This window comes from Ambystoma mexicanum, chromosome 8 (assembly GCF_040938575.1).
Source record: "Ambystoma mexicanum isolate Mex_15411 chromosome 8, UKY_AmexF1_1, whole genome shotgun sequence".
NCBI lineage: Eukaryota > Metazoa > Chordata > Amphibia > Caudata > Ambystomatidae > Ambystoma > Ambystoma mexicanum.
Genome location: NC_090929.1, coordinates 1,273,969,750 through 1,273,990,384, shown reverse-complemented (window position 1 = coordinate 1,273,990,384; position 20,635 = coordinate 1,273,969,750). Strand labels below are relative to the sequence as shown.

Genomic DNA, 20,635 nt, shown 5'->3' with positions numbered 1-20,635 from the left:
ATGCATCCAGTCTAGCCATGGGAGCTGTCCTGTCTCAAAAGGACCCTGAAACTGGCCAGCTTCACCCAGAAGCATTTTAGTCCAGAAAGTTCTCGGCACCCGAGTTAAACTATGCAGTTACAGACAAGGAGTTATTAGCCATTAAATCTGCCTTCAAGGCTTGGCGGCACTATCTTCTCGGTGCCAGGCATACCATTACTGTGATCACCGATCACCGGAACTTACAGTATTTAAAAACAGCCAAGGCCCAATCGTCACGTCAACTCCGATGGGCATTGTTCTTTGCCGAGTTCGATTTCGTGATAACCTATCGACCAGGTTGTAAGAATGGTAAAGCAGACGCCTTATCCCGAATAGGGATGGGAGAGGCAGAAGTGAACCCAGAACCAGTACCTATAATTTCCAAACAAAGGATTCTTGGCATGACTCTCTACAGACACTAGAGGACATTCAGGTAAAGATCCAGCAACTCTTTGATCCTACAGCCCTGCAGGACTGGGTAAAGAAAGGCCCGCACTACTCTGTCACCAATGATCTGCCTTATTACCCAGGGCGGCTATTTCTGCCACACAAGGAATTACAAGAGCTAGTCATTTCCCGCTATCATGATACCCTAATGGAGGGGCACCCAGGTATTGCAAAAACTGAAGCTAAAATTAAAAGACAATTCTTGTGGCCCACCTGGCGAAAGGATATTAAATCATTTGTGATGTCTTGTGGCATTTGCGCCCAAAACAAAAGTCAAAAGAAAAAAACAGCTGGACTCTTACAACCTTTAGACATTCCGCCTACACCATGGCCCACCTTATCGTTAGACTTTATTACTGATCTACCTCCTTATAATGGATTTAACACCATTCTAGTTATTGTGGATCTTTTTTCCAAGATGGCCCACTTTATTCCTTTAAAAGGATTACCTTCAGCCTCAATCCTGGCCAAAGAATTCCTCAAAAACATTGTGCGCATACATGGATTTCCGTCCGTGTTGGTCTCTGACGGGGGCAGTCAATTCATTTCACATTTTTGGAAGAAATGTTGTCAATGGGCGCAAATCGACGTGAGATTATCGACCACTCACCACCCCCAGACCGATGGTCAAACGGAGAGGACCAACCAGACTCTTGCACAATACCTGCGTTGTATGTTACATCAAACTGAGAGTAATTGGAAGGACATTCTTTGGATCGCAGAATATGCATACAATAATTCAGTACATTCTGGAACTGGACAAAGCCCCTTTATTACCCTATATGGGCACCATCCTCGAACCTCAGACCTTGACTCACCCCAACACTTAGAAATGCCCGCAGTGGACCATCTACACGCTACGATTACACAAGCCTTTAAGGAGGCAACTGCACATTTAAAACAAGCGAAGGAGAAATATAAGAAAGATGCTGATCGGTATAGAATTGATACTCCACAGTACCAGATAGGGGATCAAGTATGGTTGGCCACAAAAAACATACCTCTCAAGGGAACACGGACCTTTACCCCTGGATATTTGGGACCTTACTCTATTAAGGCCATTATCAACCAGGTGGCCGTCAAGTTGGAATTACCTGCTAATATGCGAATTCACCCCGTCTTTCATGTGTCACTTTTGAAGCCAGTGCAACCAGGAACAAGACTAACCAAGCCACCAGACCCCATCCTTGTAGACGGGGAACCCGAATTTGAGGTTAAAAACATCCTGAACTCCAAGATGGTGAAGTCAAAACTTTTTTATTTAATCGACTGGAAATGTTACGGACCACAGGAAAGGTCTTGGGAACCTAGTGACCACGTGCATGCACCTCGATTGGTGAAAAGATTCCACCAAAATTTCCCAGACAAACCAAAACCACGGGGAAGAACGACTTTAGGAGGGACCTTGGGGGGGAGTGCTGTCATGATGCCTACCCCTGGGGACCCAGACCAGCCCAAAAACCCCTGCTAGGGGCTGTTTGGGTGCGGTCCAGGCACCTATGGCGCCAGGCTCATATGGAGAGTCAGTCCTGGTGCCATGGGCGCCAGGCTCATAGAGTAGAACTTACCTGATGCAGACCATGCTGCAAGCTTACCTGATGCAGACCATGCTGCAAGAGCTCCAAGCTAAATGAGGCTTAGAAGGGACTATTTTACCTAGGGACAATTTTTTTTTACTCGGGGGGGGGGGCTGGGGAGGAATACTTACCTGGGACTACTTTGGAGGCTATTTAACCCAGGCCCGAAGAGCAGCACACGCTTCGTATTATTCTGCATCCAGCAGCGTAACGCTCACCGTGCCTGCAAGTCTGCATCCAGTCTTCTTCCACGCCCGCCTCGAATTTGGAGCTCCTAGAAAAAGGGAGAAAGAAGGACAAAAGGTTAGAACAAGAGCAATACCTTTGATCCTTACCTGAATTCCCGATCCATCGCGCCTTCGAGCTGGAAGAAAGAAGTTATTTTAGACGCGTCGCCTCGCCTGCTGCAGCGCCGCGCTGAACTCACCGGCCTTCGCAGCATCTTCACATTCCACCGCATCCTCCTGCATGTTCCCGCCGCATTCCAGCACCTAAGGAGTAGACAAGAACAGCAAGGTGAGCCAAGGGAATACACAGAGGAATATTAGTAACCCCCCCATAGACTTACCTGATTTTACCACCGGGGGTAATATTCCTCTTCACGGGTCGGCGCAGCTTCCACTTCATCTTCGCCGAACCCCGGCCCCTAAGGGGAAACAAAAGGACAGCAAGGTGAAACAAAGGGACTATCAAGGGGAACCCTCCTCACCACATTAGACTTACCTGATTTTACCGTCTGAGGTATTATTCCCTGAGACTTCATACTTTCTCTCAGTGCCTGAATAAGGGAGAAAGTAACATGTTACATATTGACATTATTTATCGAACTGTGTTGGAAATACAAATCCTTACCAGAATATTACCGGTTGCCACGAGGAACTCTTCACTAGGGTCAAGCTGCAATCTGCAAGGAATTGGACAAGAGTGAAAGTCAGGCATTTGAACTCTTACGAACTACATACTTTTCGGAGTCAATATTGTTCTGGAACTCACCAATTCCTTCGAGCCAGTGAAGCAACTGGTTATCAACGCACTCCTGCGCTCAATGCAGGATGGAGAGCTCATCTTTTCAAACCATCAGGTGAGACTATAAGAGGGGACATCAAAGGTGATCCGTGGGGAGAACCGCACTGGTGGGGGGATTTTCACTCAACACCATGGGTGGTTAATTCCTTTTCTCCATTTGCAGAAGAATATTCCTATGGGCCAAGCAAACAAAGCTAGGTAGGCCAGTCCAGTCCGTCATCTCGGCCCTATGCATCACATTGGTGGAGACCGCAGCTGTCCAGTTCAAATCGACGCCTCTGTGGGAGCCAGGTGAGCGTAACACATAATTGCCTGAGAAAATATTGTCAGAGAAAGCCTTCACACACCAAAACATATGTATTGTGCACTAAGTCAACATCATTTCCATTATTATTACTTCCCCACTACATTTGGTGACGCAGCCTATCTGTCACCTACTTGTGCTTTCTCTTGGAGACACAGGCTCCAGCGAGGTTACTCCAGCCAATAATGACTGCAAATCAAATGTGCCATGGCTTAGAAATGGTACAGTATCTGACTGAGATAGCATTTTCCTAGCCTATGTGTGGTACAAGGCACTATAAAAACACTATGAAAACAGTTAGAAGACAAAACACATGATTCAGCTCTTACAGCGTGCAGTAAGAAAACTATACTCAGTTGCATTCAGAAGTGTTGCCATCTTGGGGTATACATACCTGCTTTATGAAACCATACACTTATTTATGTACCCGTGGATGGAGGGGTGCCCCACTGTGTGCCATGGAGAATCAAAGGCCCAGGGGAGCTGCCATGCCAGAATATTTTCCACTAAAGTGAGGACCTGCCAATGCCCTCTTCAGGCTCCCACCCACAGTGTGATGACCACATTTCTTCCTCAGACAATAATTATTTTCTACTACAAGGCATGTTATTGTGGGCACTTTAAACTAACCTTGCACTTATGCAATTAGGGTTGTCAATGCTCAGCTAAACAGTGCTCATTTTATCTGCCTCTGATAGAATGAAAGTCTGAGTCAGACCGGATGGTGTTTAGAAATGGTGTCCTGCAGGTAACAGCTCATCGCCCCATTTCCTTTAACTTTGTATATATTCTTTGCATTCTGAGCAGATTATTACAAATCCAACATAATGTAGAAGGTGAACTGTCACTGTTCATTTCCCGTATCATGCTAGATAAAAGCTTATATTTGAGAGAGATGGTGGCACGGCCCCCCGAAAAACATGCACTACGCATAACAATCTATCCTTGGGTTTGTGGAGGTCAGATTTGAGAATCCTAGAAGTGATGGGACGATATTGGCACATGGCAGTACAGCAGCTGGCAACTACATTTTCACATCACATTCCACATAATTGCACTTTTAGACACAGGGAGATGCAGAGGTAGTTCATGAATAACAGTGTGCTGATCAGGAATTAGGGATATGATTTAAATCAAGGTGTCTGTGTGCTAAGGTCAGTAATGTGAACACTAGGCCCCACATACCAATGTATTGTCACTGGGACTTGGCCGCAGACGCCGAAAGTGCTATGCAAATAATAACCTAGAACATGCCACATGAGGAACACCCCGTGAGATTTCCCCTCTTACTGGCACCCCCCCTTGTGACAGCCCTGCATGGATAATGATTGTATGTGGCTTCCCCAATTTGTTGACCATTCACCTCCCTTGCCACAAGCCTAAAAGAAGAGCGACTGTTGCAGGCAGGCTGTAGGCAGCAAAGAGAACATTCTGATCATGGTGGGCAGACAAAATGTAACATGTGGGGGACCTGCTACACCAGGCACTGAGGGAGGCCAGAGGCAGAGCTGCCACCTCAGGCAAGCTGCTACAGGGTGCCAACCACACAGACAGAGAAGAAGCATTTGATCCAAGGTAGGCAGGAATCAGGATTGAAGCCAAGCCTTGCTGCTTCTCAGAGGGTGGGCCACAAAGCCCCCCATATCAATCATAATTACTGTTTTTTAGTTTGGGCTATCAAGTGGCACCCTGGTCCAACATATACGCTGAAAGTTTTGTATTATAGTACAGATAGGGAGAAATGGCCTATTAAGAGCTACAGAAAGCTTGTAGGTGATGTTTGGTTATTTGCCCATCCATAGACTGCCATGACTATGCTAATCGCTATGGCCATTCCCACCCAGTTCCTGCCCCCCACCCAAAATGCTGCTTCATAAAAACTCATTTAGCTCGCTTTAATCCAGCCATGCCATCAAACGTTGTACTCAAAGTTCCTGACAGTATTTTCTCAAAACAGTCTTCTGAGATTTAATGACTTAAATTGAGTAATACATGCCCTACTTGTGTAGTCAAAATGTCTTAACCAGGTCTGCCTTTAGCCACTTGATTTATAAGCACTATGCATGTCCTTCACTGAGCTGCTGTTAAAAACAAGCGTTTGCAAAGCAACAGTTTTGTCTTGTGTATAAGTATTAGGCATCTGCAGACACTGCAATTAGATGCCCAGGTACTCAGACTATTTTGCACCAGCTGCCATCAATAGCCAGTTATACCACTGAGTCAGTGCCTGGCAAGTACCTCTCCCATGCCTACACAAAAGCCCAAACTGTTGGCATTGCCAATGCTTGTTTTTATATCTTCCTAGATCTGGGCTGTCAGTCATCCCCACTCTGGTGCCGGCAGTGAGCAGCATGTGTCCAATCAGTAAACTGATTAGTTGCCATGTGGTGGGGGCTGCACAATCTCGGAGGAGCAATGAATCATCTCATTAATTTGAGCTATTAGGTGGGAGGGACACCTATAAACCAAAACCTTTGCAACAAAGGGCAGATAGGGGAAAATGGCATATCAGGAGGGACACAAAGCTTGACGGCGTTGTTTGGTTATTTGCCCACCCATTGACTGTCCATGGCTATGCTAAACCTCAGGGCCATTCCCACCCAGTTCCTGCCCCTCCCAACCCAAAGCACATCCTCATGGGAACTCATTCAGCTTGCTTTAATCAAGCTCCATGATCAAAATTTGCTCTCAAAGTGCCTGCCAGTGGTTTTTCAAAGCAGTTTTCAGAGAGTTAATGATTTAATTGGAGTTGTAAATGTGCTACTGGTGTAATAAGAATGTCAACCAGGTCTGTCTTCAGCCACTCGCTTTATTAGCAAGTACCCCTTTTGCACACAAAAAAAAGTCTCTGTCAATGTGTGTGCACTTGTGCTGAGCTGAGAAGCTGATTTTAGTTGGTTGAGGGAGTAGATGTTGGGGGGTGGAGGGAGGTGGAGTGCAATACGTCTGCAATACTGGGCATCCGTGATATAGCAAGCATGATATGTGTTGTTTTGTGGCTAAACTAGCATTTTGGTGCAGCCAATCTAGCCATTTCATATTGTGACATTTCATTTTTTACTAGGCGTCTATAACAAACAAGCATGATAAGTGTTATCACGTGGCAAGACTGGCATTTTGGTGCAGCCTGCCTTGATATTTCTTACTGTGGCATAAACATTTTTTTTACTTAGCACTTATTATAAACCAGGCATAATAAGTTTTCTTATGTATATAGACTGGCCTACATTGCAACCGATTTGGAAAAATAAAATGTCTTAATGCAACGACAACATTAGTATGTTTTTGTTTGGGGTGCTGGCCTATATTGGGAGAGCCATCTTGGGCATGTTGTCTTATAGTACCATTATCAGCATTATGTGCAAAGCAAACATGTGTATGTTCTTATATGGCAATATTGGCAAATATTGGTGCAGGCAGCATGGAAATGTATGGGCAGAGCCAGCATAGACCTATTTTTGGTAATGGCATATGTTGTAGAGAAAGGCACTACAATGTTTTGGGAAACGCTGCTGCACACCGTTGGTGACTTGCATCTATTGGATTTGTTCATGAGTTAACCTAAAAAATGGTATGCAAACTGTCTGATTGTTAACCCAATTCTTATACAGAAAGTTTGCTGTACAATGCACTATTTCAACCCATTACTAAAAACAATTTCTCTGAGAGAAAACCCTCTCCCCGAACCTCCTTTCATTAGTTCGGTCTTCCTCGCTATGCTCTGTACCTTTTGCATACTTTAGGTGAATATTTACACTCCAAATGATGAAAAATAAATAGAGTTGCAACCGGTGGTTCGTACATTTGGGTGCCAGGTCCCAGGCAGATGTACATTTGGGTGCCAGGTCCCAGGCACCATCCCCTTGTTTCTATGCTATGTGAAAGATTTAAGCTTTGATTAAAACTCCTACTTACATGTTTCAGCTCGCTCAGTGCCCCCATGCCGCTGTATCAAGGGCATTGCACCCGGAGTGTGGCACATCCTGTGCTTTGTTGCAGAGCTTGAGGGGGCCCTTGCCATGGCTCGCAGGGTTGCAGGCATATTTTATTATAAGCAACTGGAAGGATTGAGGCTTCTGGTATTGATGTAACCTGCACACAACCTGAAGTGATTGTTCAAATTGGACTTGTAGTGGTATGAAGTGAGTGTTTACACTTGGAATTTCATGGTTGAATTTGTATTAGTACCCTGCGGGGGCATGTATTTGTCCACCCAGCAAATAGGGAGGCTCAAAGCAGAGACATTACCATACAGTAATCTCGCCGATCTGAGCCTCCTCACAGCTGGAGGACGCCATCTCCCCTGCCAGGGAACATGGTGAGTGCCACCTTCCCCTGCATCCCCAGTCCACTTTTCCATAGATTTCCCTCTCCTCCCCCTCCGCCCAATTTACCTTCTCCTTTCAGGTGCTTTTCGCGAGCAAGCGCCGGAAACACTTATGTCCCTGGCATGTCTGCTTACGATCTGCAAAACACCACGATGGAAAGAGAGAAGGGACTCAGTGTAGTCTATTTTCCCATTCCATGGTGGCCCTTTTATTTTAAAAAATGTTTTCAATATTTTTAATGGTTGCAATGGAAAGGGAGGCCATCTTATTTGCTTACTTTTTAAACTATTCTAAATGGACAACATGAAAAGGGTGAACAGACTTTGCTTCCCGTTCCATGGTGGCCATTCCATTATTTATTTAGTTATTTATTTATTTATTCGGTTGTGAAATGCCAGAGCATCTCACAAACAAGAAAAGATACTATTAGTATCCCGGTCTAACTTCGCCCCGGCCTGTGACTGTGGACAGTTGGGCATTACCTGATACGGTAAGGCCCCCTGGGGAGGGTCTTATTGCTTAAGTTGTGTACAGTGACTTTTTATACCTTAACATGTTTGTAGTGTTTACTCTTTGTTAGATTAACCCTAACCCTTTTTTCAGAAACAGTTTTTATATCTGAGGACTATGGCTTATAGAGCTTGAGAGTATGTCATATGAGTGTATGTAAGATGAGGGTTTTCCATATGAGTGTATCTGCATATGAGTGTATAGCATACGGTTTACATGTTGTACATGTGCGCAATTTACATGTCCTATATATCTTAGATACATATGAAAATTCACCTCAAATAAAGTCCTGACTTTGATGTGAGTTTTTATATGTATATAAGGGGACATGTCATGTACATTGCAAACACATACATGTCCATTTGGAGTACAAAATGGCTACTCATTTAGCCCATGTCTTTTGGCCCTTCTATACATAGGAATCTGGGTGGTATAAGTGTTTGTAAAATGAGCATGTGCCATAAGAGTCTGTGTTGTAACAGTGTGTAGTGTAAGCCATACGAGTGAATGGTGTATAAGTGTCTGGCATATCCGTATGGCATCTAATTTGCTTAAGAGTGTTAGGTGTGAAGTCATTTGAAATGCACATGTCCTATAGGCCTCCAATATTTATGAAAACTCACATCAATGTGAGGTTTTACATTGATGTGAGTTTTAATTTGTGTCGGACACATATTCAAGTTTTACAGTTCGTGCATGTATGCAATTACATCTCCTATTCATTTCATACACATATGAAAAAATACCTCAAAATCAGTCCTCACTTTCATGTGAATTTTCATTTGTATAGCTAGTCTACATTTATGAAATGTAAATCTCCAACATGTCCAAGTAGTGTTTGTATAGAAGATTTACATTGTTTCTGACCATTGCCGTAATAGTGTGTGCTGTATGAACATGTGCCATATGAGCATGTGTGGTAAGAGAGTGTGTCATAAGCGCATGTTTCATGAGAGCATGTGTGGTAACAGTGCTTTTTATAAGAACATGTCCAGTGTGTGTCTCGTGTGTGTCATAACACTAGTGTGTGTATAGTAAGAGCATGTGTTGTAAAAGCATGTCTCATAGGAGTGATTGTCATAAGAGCATGTGTGCTAAGTGTGAGAGCTGTAAGAGTGTGAGTTGTGTTTGTGTCGTAAGAGTCTGTTTTGAAAGAGCATGTGTCATAAGAGTTTACGTTGTGTGTGTTGTAAGTGTTTGTCATACAAGCGTTCGCCATAAGTGTGTGTTGCAAGATCGTATGTCATCATAAGATATGATTTAAGAGCGTTTAGCATATGAGCATGCATTGTAACAGCATGTGCAGTAAGTGTAAGTGGTGTGAGTGTGAGTGACGAATTTGAGCGGTGTCATAAGTGTGTGTGTTGTAAGGGCATGTGGTGTAATGACACTTGTGTCATTAGTGTGGGACATGTGCACAATTTACATCTCCTATACATCTTATATACATATGAAAACTCACATCAAAGTCAGTACTGACTTTGATGTGAGTTTTAATACACATAGTAGTGTACTTGTATAAATTCTACATCTCCTACAAAAATGGCTTGATTTTCAATGTCTTTTTCAGTGTATCAATTCATGTTAATATCTACATGCATGTCAATAATTGTAAATATTGATGCAACCAACTTTGAAATATGTGGGCCTAAAAAATATTTGTTTTCTTTATGAGAAAACTCCACGGTAACTGCTTTTCAGAAAGCAAACCAAACAATATTTCTTTTAAAATATGAAGCCACCCATGAAAAATTCTGAAATGGTCCATGCTGGCACGGCTGCCCTGAAATTTTACTGTCCAATATTTCAGAATTTTTAAAGAAAGGGTTCAAGATTTGTAAGAAAAGTTATTTTCTGAAACACTGTAGACAATTCCTCTCAACCTCTACTATGCTAACACGATAGCATAGTAAATATTAATATGTTTCTCACAGGTGAAATCTAGGTATCTATATATGTATCTCAATGCAGTTTAATTGTATGAGAACATGATGAGCGAAGGTGGTTAATTGTACAATGCAAAGAGAGTTAGGTGTCATCTCTGTGGTACTAATTAACACGTATGGTGTGAATATATATGCTTCTAATTTTTTATGACCATTTGATGAAACTGCAACAATAGATCAGCTCTAAGCTTTGATGTTGTTAATACTATGTGTGGTCTGGAGTTGGAGTATGGCCTGGGACTTAACATTTGCAAAACACAAGGCTTGGATATCACTTTTTGTTACCTGTTCTCTGACCATAGCATGCTCAAATGGGCAGATTGGTTCCCTAGGGGTCAATTCATTAGTTAGAAATACATAAAATCATCTAGAGTCGTCTTGCATAGGAATGTCACATAATATCTGAAACACAACTACACTGCCTCTTGGGGATCACTGGCCTCTTGAACCAAATAACACAGGACTTAGTAATATTGGTGAAATTCATTGAGTGTCAAAGTGACCATTTATCAGAAGAGAAAACGTGCGTAGATCATCTGCCTGGATTACAGATTTGACCTTCTGTGAAGAGAGGGAGAGCACAACTAGGTCCTTATTAGCTGATCGATACATGGTATGGTCTTATAAATTAGCTATTTGGGGTCTCATTCAAAATGTAGTGGTGTGGTCAAAATATGGCTGTAATGGGATTACAGTGACTATTACCACATTGCCAAATTTAGAGTTTCATGGTTGAAACAAAAACAAAATGCATAGGTCTAAGTGAAACAAATTACCTCTGCTCAAAGCCATTGTCACAAGAGGTATGAAGGAATTTAGTAACCCTTTATTCAATAATATCACATCCACAAACTGGAGTCCTTTGAATGGCTGGCATAAGTCTAAATCATGCAGGACCTTCAAGTTACTGCATGCTTACCAGATATGGCATTCGTGGTTATGTTTGAGCATGTGCAATAACGTAGGCAGTTATGCCAAACTCATAATTATAGCATTGGTCTTTAGTGCAAGCTGCTTCTGTTACACTACACAATGAAATTACATAGTATGACACTATTATTTGCATTTGTTTTGTTATTATTTGTGATTTATTATGTATTATGAGGATATCAGTCAGGAATACTACATCTAGTTAGAGTCTAGTGTGGTCTATCATTGTAGGGGTGTTTGTCAGTATGCAGTATCCCTCCTCAGTTGTAAATCACCAATTGTCATATGTTGTTTCCATTGTAACTTGCTGTAGCAATCCATACATCATTAAATCCAATTTCATTGAATTAACCATGTGTTATTCAATGATAGATCAGGTGAGATGTTTCATTGGGAACCTTCACCTCTGATTACTATAATTCTTTCTTAAACTCACTTTCCTCCTTCAATGCAGGTCAAACGTTTCCGTCCTGACCAACACATGTGGGTTGCTCTTTATTTATCAGTTATTGCACCCAAAGTCCAATACTCGAATGAAGCATAGATTGCATCTATACATAGTGTTCCTGGCTGATATCGTTTTGGTCAATTCTAACCCATTAACCCAGTAAGGCAAAATCATGCATGAAACTCATTAATTGTTTATGATTTAATCATCTCTATTATATTTGTTGGGCAAGTCAAGTTTTGAATAGGCACTCCACTTCACTCTGTTAACACATCTTCTTTATTTCCCTGAAGTTGTATGGTTCTGATGATATATTTTGGTTTCTTGAAAATTTGTTTTTGTTCCATAAAAATATTTGCAACAATCAGTATTCATGAATTTCATACAATTAAACTAAATAAAAAGAATTAAGACTGGATTTTATGGTAGAGTGGTTATACAGTGTGTGCTTTTAAAGTGCAGTCATTGATTAAGCTCCCCTTGCTATTATTGGGTTATGAATGGGTCGTCATTATTGTCAGAAACTGTACCTTTGTTTTGTCGTAGAGAGCATGGTTATCGATCATCATCTTCTTCTCATGAGATGCATATCTTCGTAGGTCACGTTCAAACTGCTAGATTAGTGTGAAGATAAGAGGAAAACACACATTTTCACCAAATTACTAAACGGTTTTACATGTTCTTTGAAAGACGAACATTAACACATTTAGGATTCAACACACTTCATTGTTTCTTATGTGTGTTGAGCAAGCCCAATCATTGTCCATTTACTGACAAAATAGGATTTTATTTTAAGATGGTATAATTATATTTGGAGAAAAAAAAACATGTATTCATGTAACATCAGCTAAGAAATTGTTTATCAGATGGATGCCATGACATATAATATTAGAAATGACAATGTTCATACATGTTTTTACATTGATAATGCGTTATTAGAATTTTCATTGAAAAAACAACTACTCTGCACAAATGCCAGGCACATCTATTTTAATTTGAACGGCAATCCAGGATTAGCAATCTATGGACCAGTGGCCTTTCTATGCAAGTAATGCTCTTCACCCATACCAAAACCTCTTTCCCACCAGATGTGCCAGTAGGTTCAAATTCCTCCATAGCCTCACCAGCAAAGCGGGCTCACCTCGCATACATGTTGGCGAATCTGTACGGTATCTGCTGTCATCGTTGTAGCAATCTGTAATTGTGCTTTTTGTACTGCATGGCTATGAACGATGACCACACTATGCTATGAATGGCCGACCATGCATCCTCAGTGACTTGTGTGCCCAGGTCAAGTTCCCAACAAGCCTTGCTAGCCAGAAGGAGCATGTAACCTCTCAATAATAGTGCTACTTGCAGCTTGGAGATTAGTTCCCCTGAGCTCGTCTGTATATCTAAAACTTGCTTCAACTGTGTCAGCCAAGCCGCTCCCCCAGCAGTCATCTGTCAAAACTCCCTTCAATTGCAAGAACACTAGTAAGCGCAACATGCCCACCGGTAGTGCCTTGTCTAGTCCTCCTTTACTCAGAAACATTAAATGTCTGCATATCTGACCCACCCTTACCAGCCCTCCCTCATAGTATGACTGGAATCTGAATGGATCTGTGATTGAATCTCTGATGAGAGGGGCCATTAAGCAGCTGAGTGTAGAGGGCCTATATGATGCCCCTATCATGTCCTTTGTTTTCTCCCATATTCCCCACATCATTGCTAGGATGGGATGCTTCAAGCCCCTCGCTTGTGTGGGGCCCATAGCCATTCACCTATGGTAACCAGGGCTATCCATTAATTCTGAAGATAAACCCATTTTTGTCTTTGTTCCCTCTCAAGTAATCCACTAGCACCCGGAAATCAGCTACCCTAAAATATTCTTACAGGTCTGGGAGTCACACCCCCACTTTGTTTGGGCAGAGTCAGTGTAACATGCGCAATTCTGGGTTTAGTAGCCCCCCAGAGGAAGCTACTGAGCACTACTTTCATTTCATCAAAGAATAAGACCAGTATCCCAATCAGCAGGGCCTGGAACAGAAACAATATCCTGTGAAGAATGTTCATTTTGATAGTGGTGAGGTGGCCTGCCCAGGACATTGTTAGTTTCGCCCACTGTCATAGATCTTATCTAAACCTGTCCCATAAGGTTGGGTAATTGGCCATATATAAATCTTTGATGTCTTGGGAATGGCAGTGCTAAGGTATTTTATGCTTTCTGGTTGTATCTGCAACCCCTGAAAATCGAATGTTCAGTCTCCATCCTCTGGACATTCCTTCAAAGGTAAGGCAGAGAGCTTCCTGTATTGTCCTATGACCTCTATTAAAGCAGGCAATGATGTCCTCGGGCAGGAGACATATGCTAAAATATAATCGGCAAAGTGTGCGAAATTGTATTCTTTCCCTTCTCTCTCAAATCACTAGATTCTCCTATCTTTTCATATCACTATAGCCAATGGTTCTATGGTTAAAGCAAAGAGGAAGGAGGTAAGCAGGCACCCCTGTCTCATCCCCCTACTCATTGAAATTCCTCAGAGGCTACTCCATTCACTATTACCTTTGCCATCAGCCTTTCATATAGTGCCATGGCTCCCATGTACCAATGAGATACCAATCAAACATTTCACAAGACAGCCCTCAAGAATGGCCATTCTACCCGATCAAAGGCCTTCTCTGCATCTAGTGAGACCAAGAGAGGATCGCTATCTCTTTCTCTCCTACCCACAGTTCGATCGAGAGTTTTTCGTATATTGTCTGCTTCCTGCCTTTCCCTCACAAAGCCTAATTGAGTGTACGAGCTAAGGTAAAAACCCTCCCAACCTGTCTGCCATACATATCGTAGCTTCATCATTTTATAGTTATATGGGCCATTAAGACCCACACCCTAGCTTATATTTCCCCTCCTTAGGGTTGATAACTATTCTGTCCTTCAAAAAAGACTCTGGAGCTCCACTATCGTCCCTTCTGTATCTCTTGAAAATGGTTGGGGTGAAGCCATCCACGCCTGGTGCTGAGCCCCCCTTCAGCTTTGCTAAGGATCTTAGAACTTCGTCACCCTCGATGGGAGCATCCACCCTTTCCTGTTCCTCCTGTGTCAATGCACCCATCTAGGCTCTTCTACTGAGGTATATAATTGGGAGTAAAACTGCAAATTTACAGGCAATGTCCCCTGGGTGAGTCAATGTGATATTGATATTCACCCTAATTTTGTGGACTGTTATTTCAGCTCTCTGGCCCCTTAATCAGGCTGCCAGTAGCATGTGGGATGTATCTCCACTTTTCTAGAAGCGTTGCTTTAAGTATCTGAGTTGGGTCAGTGTATTCCCCCTCCATGACTCTCCAAGCTCTTGTCTCAGGTCAGCAACTTACTATAGCACATCTGCACTAAGGTGTTTCATCTTCCTGATTTCCCTTTCCATGACCTCAATAAGGTGCCTGAGTTTGTTTTCCCAGAAACTTCTGGTCCTCTTTTTCGTGTCCCCTTTTGATATCAAGAGCCCTTAAGGCTTGCCTTCAATGACTCCCATACCATACGGGTTGGGACTTCACCTTTGTCATTAACCTTGAAGATTTCTCTTATATCCTGTCTAAATGAGTCTTGGAAAAGGAAATCTTGAAATAGTATGTCATTACATATCCAATGTTTGTCTAAGGCTGGCTATTTCCCCAATTCCAATGTCAACCTACACATGTCATGATCTGACTATGCCACTATAATATAGCTTCCCCTTTTACCATATACTTTGTTTGTGACTTGACTAGGATATAGTCCAACTGTGTATATGTTTTGTGAGTAAGGGAATACAAGTTATTTGCCCTTTGGGTAGGGTTCATCACCCTCCATCAATCACTCAGGTGGTGTGTCTGAATAATCAAACTAATATTGTCTTCTGGACTATACACCATATATATTGCCCCTTCCCTCAGGAAGAACCAATTTTTCATCGAGTCGCCCAACATATTGAAGTTTCCCCCCACAGAATAATACTTGTTCCTTCCAACCCCCAAGGAAGCCAATTACTTCATCACAGAAACAGACATGTTGTTGGTTTGGGCATGTATTGAAAACAACGTCACCTCTGTGGCAGCAAGTTTCCCCTGTACAGCCAACAATCTACCCTCCATTCCCCCTTTTATTTGATAAATGATAAGGCTTAGGGATTTCTAGATCAAAGGTCCCACACCCGCCTTTTTGACCATTCCTGCGGACCATTTGGATGCATCCAAGCCTTTTCCTTTAATTTCATATTCTTCACTTCTTCTAAACTTGGTTTCTTGGATAAACAAAATGTCTAGGACTGATTGTGTAAATTCTCTTGGCAAAAAATCCCTTTTCTGCAGTGAGTTCAGGGCCTTTACATTAAGGGTCCCTATTTTAAGCACATTCAGTGTCACCATTGTTCTGGGTCCAGGCACGTCTCACTAAATCCCCAACTATACGCTCTGCGTATTGTGGCATCAAATATTATTAGCAGTGTTAAACCCCAAATATCAGCTCCTCTATATTCCTAGTCCCCAACCAGGGTTCACATACACACGTTGTTCCCCCTACCCATTTCCCACCCATCTCTCACCTTGCCAATAGTATTCCTCCCTCCATGAGAGACACCGTATTGAACTAGGGCCATCAGAACAGAGCACCTCGCCCATTCCATACTTTTGTCTACTATAAAACATAAACCATCAATGAAGAACAGTATATCCATCTACAGCTCTTTTAGGGTGATCAGTACGTTTTGTGATGCTAAATGTATGGCCTTCCCCTAGGGCCTTATTTGTTCGCCCTCTTCAATTTTGCCATACAGTTCCACAGGAGAATTACATTTCTTAAGGAGTGTTCAACTTCTGAAACTTCTGGGAACTATTCTCTCGCCCGCTTCTCAGTTGATGTTTCGCACCCCTGCCCATTGGCAGTGGGGCAGTCATGGTTTCTGCTGATTCTGCCCTTCTAATGTCATCCCTCAATTGCTTCAAGGCCCCTTCTGCTTCTTTCGGAGATTTTGTCTGGCAATCTTCTCTGAGGTGTTCAAAACACAATGAGAATGGGTATCCCCACCTGTACCTATTTCCATGTTCTTGCAGCCACTGGGTCAATCCCCTGCAGTCTTTACATTAAGACAGAGTTAGCGCTGAGAGGTCTTGATAGATGTTAACTTGGGGGCCTTCAAAGTCCACCAAGCCCATTTCTCTTGCCCATGTTAATATGTCGATTTTCTGCTTGAAGTAATGATACTTCACCAAAATGGATCTAGTACCTTCCGGCAGTCCACCACCTCTGTGTATCCTGTCGAAGGTAATCTCTGGGGTCTCAGGATCCTTAAAGATAGCTGCAATGAGATTGTTCACTGACTTCTCTAAGGACGCCACAGATTCACCATCTTCTTCTGTCAGCCCCATAATTCTGATGTTGCATCTACTTTTTCTATTTGCCAAATCATCAACTTTCAGCAAAACGTTGGCTTTTTTTGCTGCTAGATCTTGTATTCTGGCATCCAGTTAATCTGAATTAGTTCAGCCGACAATTGATAACTCCCATTTTTTTACGTGGCATATTTGCCTATATTTCTTCTCCAATCAGATTAACAAGAATGAGTTCTGTAACCACCCTCATGTTGCAAACAATGAGAGCTTCAGAACAGAATTATTGTATCTCTTTGGTTTCCTGCTGCAGCATTCCTTCTGCTCCCTGCAAACTAAAGTAAACGCCAGTGTGCATTTAAAATGCATTTCAGTAGTGCAACCAAAACATGTATTTTCACCTCATTTTGCACATGAGACTACATTATAATCTTATGGAGGTTAGAATCAGTATTTAGCAATGTTAATTAAGTTAGTCAGGTGTATGAATAATGTAGTCTCCATGTATAAGGAATAAAAAAAATAATAATTGGAGCACTTCAATATTTGGCCTGGCAGCACTAAGCTTTTCTATGCGTGGATCTCATTCTCTGCAGTTTCAAGTTGGGCTTGGCTGTGTTGTAAAACCTGTACCTTGCATGCTACCAACAATATATTTACATGTTATACTGGCCAAAAAAAAATATATATTACACAGCCACGCTAGTGGCTGTGTAGTTATGGTTAAGTTGCTGTTTCCATAGGAAGAGCACTTTTTGGGCGGCCTATAACTCTGCTCCACCGAGCCGACGAATCGTCACCACACTTTGCAAAAGAAGTATATGGGCCACTCTGAATTTTTTTGCAAAGTTTGGAGATGTTTGGTTCAGGGGGGCAAAAGTTATAGGGGGGGTCCAAAAACATATTTTTTTCCCATAGACTGAATGGGGGAAAAACTTTGCGCACGGCTACAGGTCAAACTGCTGGACGGATTTTCACAAAATTTGCGGCAGGTACAGGGGCTTGGTCCAGAAAGCATGCTTTTGTAAATTTGGTGTCCTTCCATGCAGTACTTTTCATTAAAATGACCAAAAAGTAGGTCTGAAAAAATTAGTGATATCTATGTCTGCTTCGCGGTCACACTTCCCTGTTCGGTCCACGGACAAGATACCGATTGGCTAAGGGGCTGGCGTCATGGCCGATTGGCTGCTGCGAGACGTGTTCTGCGTCAGATTGTTTGGGTGCGCCCGACATCTTGGATCCGCCGATAGCGGAGCAACAACCAGCGTACACATGCTATATTTATAAAACTCTTTTGCTGTGTCACAGAGCATTGGGAAAGGTTCAGACATTAAGACATGGGTGATCAATGCATTTGTTCTGGGGGTCGGTCTTCATGATGTATTTTCTATGGCCACCTTGTACGCACAGAAAATGAGGGGTGTAATAACAGTAGCATTTTAGTCCATGCAGTGCACAGGAAAATTGTAACTGTTGTAAGGACACGCATAGTGGCAGCGAACATTAAAAATGACAACATGCCCCAATTGCATTACTTTTTCCTATGGGTATTATTATATTCATTAGTACGCCGCCATGGGTGTCACATGCTACAGTGGTTGTGGCCAGGGCCTAGAGTCTTGGATGCATGGCCGTCGGCCGAAGGCTTACTTCCAAGACTGTAGGCCCTGGCCACGACCACCGCAGCATGTCACACCCATGGATACACCCATAGTATTGCGTATCAATTGCCAAGTTGTGGGGAGTGTGTGCAGTCAAGAACAAAGTTATAAGTACTGGGGGTGCAAGTCGATGCACACCCATCCCATGTAATATCTATGGACATACAGCTAGGAGTGAAGCCTCTGGCCAAAAGCACTGAAGGATACCACACCTATAGAAAAAACCCCACTACCACACATCACTGAGTTGGTTGCGGGGAGACCCTGCACTCTTGGGTGCATGGCCGAAAATAACAAAGTTATAACCTGTTTGTGATGTATTTTCTATGACCACCTTGTACGCACAGAAAATGAGGGGTCGAATAAGGGCAGTATTTCAGTCCGTGCAGTGCACAGGGAACTTGTAACTGTTGTAAGGACACGCTTGATGTTAGGGAACATTGAAATTGACAGCATGCCATAATTGCATTACTGTTTCCTATGGGTATTGTATTCATTAGTACACCGCCATGGGTGTCACATGCTACGGTGGTTGTGGCCAGGGCCTAGAGTCTTGGATGCATGGCCGTCGGCCGAAGGCCGAAGGCCTTACTTCCAAAACTCTAGGCCCTGGCCACAAATACTGCAGCGTGTCACACCCATGGATACACCCATAGTAATGCACATCTATTGCCTGGTTGTGGGGAGTGTGTGCAGTCTTGGGTGAATGGGCAAAGGCCATGCACCCAACAACAAAGCTATAACCTTTTCACTTACAAGCCCACATGGGTTTTATCTAGTGCTGTGGTTTTGGTCAAGATGTGTACTTTTGGCTGCATGGTTGTAGGCTGTATGCCATACACCCAAGTATGCACCCAAAAGGAAACTTGTAAGCACTGGAGTTATAAGCCACTTCACAACCATATATTGAAATGTATGGACATACACCTAAGATATTAGGTCCTGCCCACAAACAGTGCAGCATTTCAGAGCTACAGAGACACCCCTAGTATTCAACATCAGTCAGGTGGCTGTGGGGAGGGTCTGCAGTCATGAGTGCATGGCCGCAGGCCATTCACCCAACAGAACAGTTATATGTAGTGTACTTACAAGGCACAATGGGTGTGATATGGTGTGGTAGTGCATCACTCAGGTGGCTGTGGGGAGGGGCTGCAATCATGGGTGCATGGCAGAAGGCCATGCCCCCAAAAGCACATTTGTACATAGTGTAGTTATATGCTGCAATGGATGTCATAAGGTGTGGTAGTAGTGGCCAGGATGCAGAATATTTGAACAAAGTAATAAGCACTGCAGTTGTAAACAACTATGCATTTTATATACTGTACCCATTCATTCATAATTCTATGGCCTCAAACCCATGTCTGTAGCCTGTGGCTACAAACTACTGCACCATATCACAGCTATTGGTACAATTGTACTAAGCAACATCATTAAGATTGTTGTGGGGAGGGCGTAGTGTTTTGGGAGCATGGCGAAAGGTCATGCTCCCAAAACCAACTTTGTACATAGTGAAATGACAAGGCACAATGGTTCTGATATGCTGTGGTGTGTCTGGCCAGTTCCAAGAGTCTTGACTGCATACCCAAAGGCCATGCACCCAAGACTGAAGTCATAAGCAGTGGAGTTATAAGTGAATATGGGTGTAGTGTAATACACTAGTTGTGTGCATGCCCCAGTGTCTTGGCTGCATGGCTGCAGACGATGGTCCCAAAAGTAAATTTATAAGCAGCTAATTTACAAGGACCATGGTTTTGATATACACCAATGGTTGTGGCTAGGAACTATACTTTTTGTACCTTGTCGTAAGGCGGAGGTGGTAGGTTACACACCGAAGATGCAAGGACCAGCCTACAGCCACAGCAGTATATTACTACCATAGATTAGACATGTAGATTTACTTGTGTAGAAATTGACTGCCAATATACTTACTCCTTACTTTGTTCAGAATCCACATATATTTTTTAAATGCCTTTCGTACTTGGCAGAAGTATGCCTTTTTTAATGTCTTTGATAAAAGAAAAAGGTATGTTAGTCTTTGCATTTCATGAAAACTTACTACATTGCATAATAGACAGTTTACCTTTTTTTTAC

General features: G+C 42.7%; 1 protein-coding gene across 3 annotated transcripts in view; it reads right to left on the bottom strand.

The window, feature by feature from the left end:
* DNTT (DNA nucleotidylexotransferase) overlaps positions 1-20,635 on the bottom strand; it is a 2,032,862-nt gene that overhangs the window by 410,263 nt on the left and 1,601,964 nt on the right. The window contains exon 10 of one of the 3 annotated variants that reach the window (XM_069611395.1): positions 12,068-12,151. The exons of 1 other annotated variant lie outside the window; for it this stretch is intronic. In XM_069611395.1, the coding sequence (XP_069467496.1) occupies positions 12,068-12,151 (84 nt within the window). The remainder of the gene's footprint in view (positions 1-12,067; positions 12,152-20,635) is intronic. One more of the 3 variants, XM_069611396.1, reaches the window with a different exon arrangement.